Below are 11,562 nucleotides of genomic sequence, written 5' to 3'. Positions count from 1 at the left end.
CTATCCCTCTGTATCCCCTGTCCCAAACTGGACACCAATCCCTTCCCACGCCATCCCTTGGCGCTCCTGCTCACTGCCCCGCAAGCAGCGTCCCCTGCGCTCTTTTCAGCACCACGGACAGCGTCTCCCTCCGTCGCCTACATTCGCCACTCCTGTGGGTGACATCGGGCAAAGCCGGTTTTTCCCTCCGCCCTGCTAACCCGCGATTGGCTCGCTGGAGATCCCCCTTCGGAGCGGCCCTCAAAGGCGCAAATCCTCTCCCTCCCCCCCCACCCCCAGCTTCCGAAAGCCCTTGAAGGATCCACCTTGCTCTTCTCTCTTGGCTCCCTCCAAACCGTGAAGGGAGGAGGAGGAAGAAGAAGAAGAAGGCGACTGAGAGAGAACCCTACTCCTGGTTGGCTTCAGAAGCAACAAAAAGACCCGGAGAGACAGAGGACAAGAGCCAGGGAGTTCCTTCGGCGCCCCCCAGCCCGGTTTCCGCGTCTCCAGAAGCGGGGAGATGAACCTCAACTTCACCTCGCACGCGGTGGCCCACTCGGTGTCTTCCCACAGGCCAACTTCCTTCTTCATCGAGGACATCCTGCTCCACAAGCCCAAGCCCCTTCGGGAAGTGGCCCCCGATCACTTCCACAGCCCCCTGGCCTCTCGGGTCCCTCTGCTGGACTATGGGTACCCCCTGATGCCCCCGCCGACCATCCTGGCGCCTCACCCGCACCACCCGCTCCATAAACCGGATCACCACCACCCTTATTTCTTGACCACTTCGGGTAAGCGCTCCTTCGCCGTCGCCTCTCTGCCTTTGGCTTGAGGAACCGCGCGAGTCTTTGTCGTGTGCGTTGCCTGGTACCCAAACTCGTGCCGGTGTGTGTCCGGTGCCACGGGTTGGCTATTGTTGGTGGGTGGGCTTTTTTCGGGGAGGGGAGGCTTTAAAAAGGAGAGGAAGCTGCCCGCTTTGCTGTCCAAGAAAAGGCAAAGCAAAAGTCCAGTCAAGTCTAGCCGCGCTGCTGATGAGAACGGTTTAGTCGAGAACTCCCCAAATCCGATTTCATCCAGGTGGTTGCCAAACTTTCTTCTTTACGCACAAAATGACAAGATGCGGGTTGAGGCTTTTAAAAAATTCAGAGCAGCGAGGGCATCTTCCGTCCCTGCTCTCTTTGATGAATCATAGAAGCGGGGAAAGGGCGCTGGAAGTTTGGGAATCAGCCCCTTGATCCTCCGCTTGCGTCGCGGGCACGAAAATCCCTCAGTCTATATGAGTTTGAGTTCGTCTTTAAAAGAATCGGAAGCCCTTGGAAGTAAAGTCCTCTTGGTCTCTAACTTCCAAGGTTTCTGACTTCTGATGCTCAAAAATAAATCAAGCCAAACCTTAATAACTTTTCAGCAATGTCACGATTGAATCTGAAATTATAAAATAAAACGCGGTAGGGAACTTCTTTCCCACTGAATACAAATAAATAAATGAACTCACGCGGTTGCTCTTTTCCTTCAGACTTTTAAAGGGGGTTCTCTTGAAGAGGAAGAGAAGACAGATTAATACTTTGGGGAGCGACCAGTGGTTGAAACTATAATTTAATCAAGAATCATTCTCAGTTTATAAACGAAAACGAATATTGGATTTATCTTCGAACCGAATTCATCCCACGATTTAGACTCCACTATTTAGAATCCGTTAAAAACAAGACTCTAATTAATTTAGAATAAGACGGAGCCAACTGTCCTTTTGACACAAAAAAGGAGCATCAACCCGTTACCTTTTAGGATGTATAAGACTTATATATTTACAAAGGGATAGAAAAGGAAAGGGAAGAAAAGGCAAAATGTCAGACGAAAACTTAAAATTTATTTCCTTCAAATTTGTTTAATTAGAAATTATAAGTAATATAAGGGAACGTTGCTTGAAATTGCACAGGATTGCAACCCAAAAGACTGGGAAGCTTTTCAAGAGTTGCCAAGCGCACAAGAATGTTTCCTTGAGACGGTTTTATTCAACCCCGTTTTTCCAGTCATGAAAATACAAAGTCAAACAAAAATAATTTTTTTTTAAAAAAAAGTCGATAAAGGAAAACATCTTAGAAATACGAAAACAGTAGTCATGAAAAGAAACACACGAACCTTGCATCTTGCCTATGAGGAATGTAAACGACACTTAACGGTTATACGATTTAAAACGGGGAAGGTAACCTGTATAGAGTATCGCATATAGAAATAAGGAGCCGAAGTGAGCGCGTGTTTTTAAAGGCTTCAACGTAATCAGATGCATAGGTGTCGACTCCCTGCGGTCATGGGTGCCCGAGCACCCACAAAATTCCCCATGAAGGGGCCGCGCACCCACAAATTTTGGCGCCAGGGCCATGCATGCCAGGGCACCCACGACCCCGGGCACCCACGGTTGCGGCCAAGCTGGCATTCCTGATCAGATGTGAAGTCAGGCTGGCGGGTGCAGATGGTCGCTCTTCCACATTTTGCTCCCACCCGCAGACCCACCTGAGAGGTGATCAGATAAAATCCTCCTTAGGACTCAGCAGGATGATAGGGAAATAACTCTGTTTTGCCGGCCACCACAGTGAACTGACACCCGGTAAAAAGAGTCGTCCGCAATGGATCCACTCTGGGACGTGGAATTACAGTCGCACGCCCAGAGGGTTTCTTTTTAAATGACGAACTTTTGCAGAGTCTCAAAAGCCAGAAAACAAAGGAGGAAAACGAGGATGGAAGCGGAAAGGGGCAATAGCTGCGGAGTAGGTCACAAATACTTAATGACCCATTTGGACTCACATTTGCATTTGGGAGATTAGGTGGAGGGTAGATCAACTCTAGGAAACCTTAGCAATGAAAGATGTCAGAGGAAGCAATTGATGCTGCCCTTAATGGCCTCCGGACTTGCAGGCTCCCTTTATTTTTCTAGGAAGGCAGAAATTCAGCAGGATAAGCTCTCCCCGCCGCTGTGTTGGGGGTGGGGAAAGCTTCACCGACAGATTTTCTGCCGGTTACGCAGCAAAGTCACAGGAGCTCTGCCATGGCTAAAGAAAAGTCCTCGTGAAATCCTCTCCCCCCCCCCCCAGCCCAACTGATGTAGTAGCTGACAGCGAAGAAGTCCTGAGTTCAAATTCTAGCTTGCGGGGTGAGGGTTAGGACTGCTGGCAGGATCCTCGCAGGGACACGCACGCAATTTGCTTCTAACGCAACCTTCTGCTTGTCCACTCAGAAGTCGGTCCTATTGACTTCAATCTACGAAAGCGTGTAAATGTGTGAGATTGTAATCTTTTGGCTCTGCCTCTGAAGCCACCGCTACACTGAGCTGTTTTGTCGGTAGAAAAAAAAAAAAGCAGAGGCTGTTCGTTCCTTTACCCTGGAAGAAAGGGGAGGGGAGCTTTGTGTCTTCCAGGGAACTGGGGAAAAGGCGGGGGGGGGGCTGGAAGAAGAACGTCCCACTTCTGTCATGATCGACGGGGGAGATTTTGGACCGGGACGCAGGAACTGGCTCAGGTGCTGAGCTAAGAACAAACCACCTCCCAGTTCTTTGAAAAAGCGCCCCGCAGCGTCCACACTCCAAGCACTCCAGACCACGGAATGAGGTGCTCCGAGGCTCTTCAACCACCGTTTGTTTCTCTTGGAAACCCGCCCCAATTTTGAACTGTGCTCACTCACGTGCGTAAAAGAAGGGTTTGGGAACAAAAAAGCAGACCTCGCGTTTAATCCGTTTTAATTAACCCGGGCCAAACGGCAGAGGATTTTCTACCCTTTCGGGTGGCTGCCTCATGATCTGAATTCAAAGAAAGTGGAGCGCGGGGGTGGGAGGGAGATGAGGCCCAGGACTGGGTGGGAAATGACACGTATTAAAACGAAGTTTAGTGAATAGGGGAAATAATAGGTAAATAGCCCCTGTCCAAAGATTAAGCGGGGAATATAGAATTCGGGAGCTCAGCGCTACTCCTAAGAGGCAGTGTGGTGGTGCTAGGTGTTGGGAATGGCAAAACAGCAGCAGCAGCAGCAACAACAACAACCCTACTCTGGCGGTTGCAATGCTACCTTTGTGGCCGCGGCTTCCCCATCCCCGGCTGCGTTCTCATAAAGGAGGCCGCACGGTGGTTTGCAGTCGATTTACTGTTGAGGCCTCTCGGCGAATAGGCGCTGCGATGGCTACATGGAGCTTCCGCGGGCAGGGGCAGTCTACCTCTGTTTGGCGGAGACCATGGCGCCTCCACTCCCAGTGCCTGGACTTCTTAGAGGGCATTAGCCTGGGATCCAGGCACCTTTATCTCCCCCTTCCCACCAAGAATCCATATCTATCGATCTCTTCTTAAAGGTGGGCTGTGGGTTGTCGGTGGGGCGCCTGGCAGGCCCGCCACGGATCCGCTCGTGTCTTCCTTGCAGGGGTGCCGGTGCCCGCTCTCTTCCAGCCTCACCCGCACGCCGAGCTGCCGGGCAAGCACTGCCGCCGTCGGAAGGCCCGCACCGTCTTCTCGGACTCGCAGCTCTCCGGCCTGGAGAAGCGCTTCGAGATCCAGCGCTACCTTTCCACACCCGAGCGCGTCGAACTGGCCACAGCGCTCAGCCTCTCGGAGACCCAGGTAAGGCCGGGCTGGAAGGATGCGGAGGAACGAAGCGCGGTGGGTGGGTGATTGGGTGCAGTCAGGCACCCCACAAAAGACCCCGGCCCCCAATTGGGGGGGGAGGAGAAAGCAGCTGTCTTAAAGGGGAGTGAGCCCCGGAACGTTTTCCTCCCTCCCTCGAGAGCCTTGGGATGCCGGGTGACCGAGGCTGCGGTCCTCCTGCCTACGGCCTTACTCGAGAGTCGGTCCCATGGAGGACAGGGGGGGGGGGGCTTACTTCTCAGGAAACATGCGCAGGATGTTGCTTGCAGCTGTCATAAGTCCTGGCTCAGTGTGTTGAGAGCCTTTCTGTGTGGTGGAGGCGAAAGGAGGAATTCAGGCGGCACAGAACGAATTTAAACAGTAACAGTAAAGCAAAATGGTCGTGTCGAATTACTTTTAATTGATTTGAGTTCTCGTCCTTTGAGTAACAGCCCCGGCCCACGGGGCAGTTTATGATATTTCAGTAAAACCAGAACAGTAAAATAGTAGTAGTGGTAGTAGTAGAAGAATTCATAATAATAATAATAATAATAATAATAATAATAATAATAATAATAATATATTGTAGAGTTGGAAGGGATCCAGAGGGTCATCTAGTCCAACCCCCTACAATGCAGGAATAATAATAATAATATGATGCAATTGGGACAGAATTTAAAATCATAAATCAGCCCTCCCATAAGTTCACCAGAGAGATGTCGGTTCTCAAATCTGCCACTCCGAGGAGCAAATGGAGCTTAGTCTGTGGTCTGAACCATCACTTCACTTCGCAAGTGAAGTGACCCAGAATTAACACAGAAGCTCAAAAGACCTGCCCCGAGGACCCTACAGTTTGCATGCCAATAATGGGAGGGCAACGGTGAAGCTAGTGGGGCATGGAGATGAGCCGATGAAGTTTTGCTACAAAGTCGTGCAATGAAGCCAGCTTGTGCATGTTAATCGGAAGTAAGCCTTAAGAATCCCAGTAGGGTTTACTAGCAAATTAAGCCTACGTAGGATTGTAGCCTTAGGTTTCCCTTCCCTTGCGCAACTCCATGCACGCTTTACCTGGGAGTAAAACCCCGCTGAATTTATTTGCGAATAAAGAATGAGGCATCTGGCTTGAACCCAATCTGAAACCTACGGTGAATGGGGAGGGCAGTTTTTCTCTCCCCATTTGCGAAATCGCGCGCGCGCGCGCCCGCCCGCCCGCCCGTGTGTATGTCTCTCTCTGTCTGTGTGTGCAAGGGTAAGAGAAGGATGAGCTGACATTGCGGGGTGTTGAACAAGCCCCCCTTACACAAACTCAGTTTCCCACCTGTCTAAGGCGCCCGCTTCTTCTCGGGAGTTATGGGCAGAACACTTTGCAAGCTTCCGTGAACCTTGGAGCGGCCACATGCTGTGTTTAATGGCAGGTGTGCGCTAGGATCCCCGTGAAACAGTCTAAGAAACCCAAAGAAAACTGGGCTCCTAAATAGTTGTCCAACGTGTTCACAATGCAGATGTGGACACACGGAGGCATTTCAAGTCCTCCCCGGACATTCCACTTGCCCTAGAAAATGTAAACCGGTTCCGAATCCGGATCATCATTTCCCCGCTTTCCTTTTCTTTCAAACAAGGGAACTTTTGTTTGTCCACTTGGCAAATGTGCCTTTCCCATTCGGTCCCCTCCCTTCCACCCTTTTCCAGTGCCATCCCACCCACTCCGCAGGGATGGCGTTTGGGAGGAAGGAGTTCCGAATATCTCTCCCTTTTGACGTGCGCCCGAGCCAACCTCGCCGCTTCTCCTTGCAGGTGAAAACGTGGTTCCAGAACCGTCGGATGAAGCACAAAAAGCAGCTGAGGAAGAGCCAGGACGACCCCAAGGCCCCCGGCGCGGAGGACAGCGCGGAGCAGGGGGCCAGCAGCGAGCCGGAGCAGGCGCAGCCAGACAAAACGGCGCCCGGCGCTTCTTCGGCCTCCTCCTCGGCCGAGCCCCGCAAGGGCGGCCACCCGCCGCCCTTCCTGCTAGAGGAGACCGAGGACGAGGTGGACATAATCGAAGGGGCGGAGCTGTGCGGTCCCCAGCACCTCATCTAGGGCGAGCTCGGACTCCGGGACTCAGCCAAGATGGGTTGGGGTGGGACTGGCCTGACGCGGGGAGGAGTGGGATGGGCGGTCCGCTGCTAAAAGACTCCTGGGTCCACTTGAGGACAGGTGGCCGATGGATCTGACCCCAGACTCTGATCCGAGAAGACCAAACCCCGGACAGGTGTGAGAGAACCCCTCTGAGCCATTCATCCATCCTCCTCCTCCCTGCTCCTTTTTAGGACTGGGAATCTCCACCAACATTTCCCCGCCCCGTCGAGTTAGGCAAAGGTTGTGGGAACAGGGCGGAGGAAACTGAGCGAGGCTCAGAATCCGGATCAGATCCATGCAGGTGATCTCAGCTGGAGGAGGGATTTGGACCATGGCATTTTTAAACAGCTGTATTTTTGCGCGCGGGACTGAGTGGATTCCATCCCCCGCCCCACCCCCACCCCCAATTCCTACGGTAAATGCAGAAATTAAATTGAAGTCGGGGGAATGAATGGCAGTTTCTCTGAATGCAAATATAAACCATGAACTCTTCGATCTCTGTTACGTGGAAGATGCAAAGAAGGTAACATCAGTAAGGCCATTTAATAATACGCGTGAAAAACATCATTTCTAGGAAATTTAATTCTCAGAATGCTTGAGATTCTATCGCCAAACAGCCCGATCCTATGGGGCCTGTTTGCTCAGAAGTAAACCTCTCCGCCTTCACTAAGACTTGCTCCCGAGTGAGCGCACACAGGGTTGCAAACTTAGTAAGACCGTTGCAAGTAAAGGCCACGATCCAAGCAAAGTTAGAAGCACTTTGCAGTCCCATTAGTTTCAAAATGGGAGTTAAAGCGCGCGCTTAGATCTTTCTCCTTGGGATAAATGGACTCTTGGGGTGCTTAATTATAAAGGGATTGTGTCTGAAATTTATTCCACGCTGTACATAGGATTTTTTTAAAAAAGTCATTTTCTCTAGAAAGTTGGGCGTCTGCTCTCAGAAAGATTGCTGTAATACAAATATAGCTATGGAGTTTTAAAAATGTGGACAAATTTAGCACTGGAAATTTTAAGAGACAAAAGTCAGAATTAGGCATTTGCCTTCAAACGCTGTACTGAAAGGCGTGGAGCGGGGGAAATTTACCTCTACAGAAAGGTAAGGAGTTTTCTTACCTGAAAAAATGTAAGATTTGTACTTTGCTAGGCTGGATGACCTCTGGAATGTTGTTGTCGCTGTGGACATTCTGCAAGGGCAAGGAGGCTGGACTAAATGACCTCTGAGGTCCTCTCCAGCTCTGAGAACCTAATGAAAAATAATACCCTCCCAAAGTATCCAGGAGGATTGATGGCTTGAAGAAGCCAATAAATAAAATCCGTTCCAAAGAGAGGGAAGACAGATGAACCTGCAAAGATTCTCAAGCTATTTAAGCGTCTGGCTGTGTGGAAATTCTATCCCATCGCCTTTTGCTGCTGCAAAACAGTCTGACGGGTCTTTAAAGACTGCAGTGCTATGCCCACTTCCTTGGGACACTGTTACTTGGGAGGAAGCGCCGTTGAGTTCAACGGGAGGGACTTCTGAGCAAACAGTACAGGACGGCAGGGGGATGCGTGTCCTTAAAAGAGCAGCCAGTCGTGGGTATGTCTACTCAGAAGTGAGTCCAACTGATTTCAGGCCAGTCTGCACAAAATCGCGCAATTCGGTGCGTGCTCATCCTCCAGAAGTAAGGCTTGTGGCACCCCATGTTACCCACCCAATAAGGGCGCGCAGGACTGAAGCCACAAACCCTGTTGTTCTTTGTAAAGTGCCTGAGAGCCCTCTCAGAAGAATCTCACCTCTCGAAGAAGAAAAAACTCACCCTGTGTAACGCAAAAGCTCTCAAGCGCATGACATTGTTGTTTTCCTGTCCTTATTAAACGCCCCCCCCCCCAATAAACAGCTTTTAGGGTGGTTAGAAAAGAAGCCTGGTTGCAAGGACAGAGCAGAGCGCAGCGCCTTCCAAGAAAACTTTTGGGGGGGGGGGCGCGCGCGCGTAATTTACCAATTTGCAATTGGCAAGAGTAAGGAAATATGTGTGAGAGTGACAGAGAGACACTCCTTCTCTTAATTTCATCCTGCTATCCCCTATAACCGTGTCCAAATTCCAGTTAATTTCCTGCTTATTCTCTTCCACTAAGCTTTCTCCCACCGCCAATTGAGCAAGCCACACATTCCTCATACTGCACCATGTTAGAAAAGAAAACCTCCCTAGAATTGAACCCTTAAAAAAGACCCTGGTGATGGATGTCTGCTTCCTGCAAGGAAAAGATTTTCACGTTCAATTACACCGTAGGACTAAAATTCCCTTCGGGTCTAGTTTACTTAGATCTTGCCTAAGCCTTCTGCAGAACGGGAACATTTCGGGGTGCGTTTGGAAGAGAGACACGTCTACGTTGCTGTGTGGAGTCAAACTTCCCGCTCCTGCGAGCCTGTGGCCAGATTACAGCTTTGATCCTGTGTTTCGCTCGCCACTATTTCCTTGTCCCTTTGGCCTTTCGAGGTCCCGATTTTTCATCCCCACGGTCTGATCCTTTCTCGAGTTTTCCCCAGCCAACATCGGACTTGTTCACTCATGTATACAAAAGTCAAATGCTTGAAATAATGTATGTTTTCCCCGTTTTTGTGGGTTTGGAGAATATTAGCGAAAATATACTACTACTACTACTAAAAATATAATTTTTACAAATCGCACGTAGGGAAACAAAATAAACATTCGGAGAATGGGTGATTGTCATCTTGCGACTCTCTTGCGGTAACGAAACCAACCCAGACAAAAGATTCAGCCATGCATATTTACTCCGAAGTAAGACCCTCGTGCTACATTCGAGGAGACAGTCTTACTCCCAAGTAAGTGGTTGCAGCAGCCTTAATGGGTTGATGTGTAAGGAAGGATGGGGTTTATTTTCCCTATCCCTCCGTCCTCTCCAAAGTTAGCTCCCCGCCAGGATCTTGCAGAACTGTTCCCGCCACAGCAAAACGGGCCATTCCCTCTTACTTCACCCCATAGAGTGAAATGGGAGCAAATGCACAGGGTCCTTCTGCTCTGAGGCTGCCGTCGAATCATGCAAGACTTGATTGAATGCCCCACTGAAATCACTGGGTCTTGCTTCTGGGCAAAGGATCAGTTTGCAGATGTGGCATTCAGAAAAGAAAGGGTTTTGTTTTTTAATTAAAAGAAAAGTGGGGTAGTGTTTCTCAAATTATAAAATATTTGTATCACGTCAAAAGGAGTAGTGTAACCATTTGCAAGACCTAATAGGCAGCCTGCCTTTGCTGATTCGTGCTACTGATTCAAATCGGCCTTTTAAAAAATCTATGGTTAGATAGTTCCAGAGAAATAACCCTGCTCTTTTGGAAGGAAGGACAAGAGAAAAGTTGAAAGAAAGAAAGAAAGAAAGAAAGAAAGAAAGAAAGAAAGAAAGAAAGAAAGAAAGAAAAGAAAGAAAGAAAGAAAGAAAGAAAGAAAGAAAGAAAGAAAGAAAGAAAGAAAGATCTCAGTCATTTTAACAGCTATGCTAATCTTATGACAAAGTCAGTAATTCAAACGGGCATTCCCCTTTCCCCAGTTAAGGACTGCAACCCAATCAATTGATTACAAACATTCACTGTGTAATCCTATATATGTCTATTCAGAACTAAATCTCACAGAGTTCAAAGGGACCCACTCTCAGGTAAAGGGGCACAGGAGTACAACCTTACTTGACTAAAATGGGGCCCTGATATATTGGCCAGATTTATTTATTTAAAAAAATTTTTTTAATACCAATACATGGGGAAAGAGAGGATAGTCAGCACCGTCTTGGCAGAGGCACCACCCACTTCTCACACCCAGGATGGGAATATTTCCTTTATGGGGGACCTGTGGCTTGCTGTATGTTCTTAGACTACAACCACCATCAGCTCTGCCCATTGGCCATGCTGGCTGAGGCTGATAGGAACTAGAGTCCTATGTGCCTGCAGCAAGACAGATGTGTACCATCTGAAAACGAGCAAAGCATGTTTCTTGATTCAGAACTACTGTGTTTACTCATATGAAAGTGTAAGCAAATGTAATCAGCAGCTTGATCAACTAATCAAATTAAACCCATAGGATTACCGATAACTGACGGACATAACTTGAAGTGGCAGCGAGGGGAGGGCTGCCCTACTTCAGTCAAAGGAACATAGGGATGCATAGATAGATGGATGTTTATGGGGGTAGAGGGATTAAAATCACACACTCCAAATGAATCAGAGTGAAATTTCCCCAAAGTACTATGTATTCATTTATTTTCCAAAATTTATATGCCACTGACTCTAGAACAACAGTCTAAAATAGTCATTAAAATTCCAAGAAAAAGGCAAAACATTAGAAACAAGTTACATAAACATTTGAAAGCATGAAATGAAATCAGTACAGCAATTTTAAAACATTTACAATTCCTAAAACCAAGTTGACAAAATTACGTGCCAAAATTCTATGGCTTTTGTTTTGCAGAGACCAAAACCAATACACTGAAGGCACCTGCTTAAGACAAATCTTAAAAAATGTAGTATAAACACCAACAATTGAGAAACACTGGCCTGCAAGTGCTCCAAGTGGAGAACAGCCTTTATCAAAGGTGTCACAGGCTTTGAAGACATTGAACTCAGGACCCTAGGGAGAAACGTGCTAAGAGGAAAGCACGCTTGGCAAACCCTCACCATGATCAACTCCTGCCCAGAAACCTATGTCCCCACTGTGGAAGGATGTGTGGATCCAGAATTGGCCTCCACAGTCACTTACGGACTCACTGTTAAGACTGTGCTTATGGAAGACAACCTTACTCAGCTACAAGTGATCGCCCAAGAAGATGTTAAACATACAACATCTTAGGAATTTCTAAAATGACCCTGTAAGGTAGGCCAGTACGT

General features: G+C 48.6%; 1 protein-coding gene across 1 annotated transcript; it reads left to right on the top strand.

Moving 5' to 3' along the window:
• Window positions 1–351: 351 nt before the first annotated feature.
• On the top strand, window positions 352–9,324 carry BSX (brain specific homeobox). Its single transcript, XM_028708263.2, has 3 exons — window positions 352–767; window positions 4,375–4,571; window positions 6,369–9,324. The coding sequence occupies exons 1-3, from the start codon at window positions 500–502 to the stop codon at window positions 6,651–6,653; spliced, it is 750 nt and encodes a 249-aa protein (XP_028564096.2). The 5' UTR covers window positions 352–499; the 3' UTR covers window positions 6,654–9,324.
• Window positions 9,325–11,562: the final 2,238 nt, after the last annotated feature.

Source organism: Podarcis muralis, chromosome 15 (genome assembly GCF_964188315.1).
Source record: "Podarcis muralis chromosome 15, rPodMur119.hap1.1, whole genome shotgun sequence".
Lineage (NCBI taxonomy): Eukaryota > Metazoa > Chordata > Lepidosauria > Squamata > Lacertidae > Podarcis > Podarcis muralis.
The sequence above is the reverse complement of the archived record's forward strand: the minus strand, read 5'-3'. Positions and strand labels throughout refer to the sequence as shown.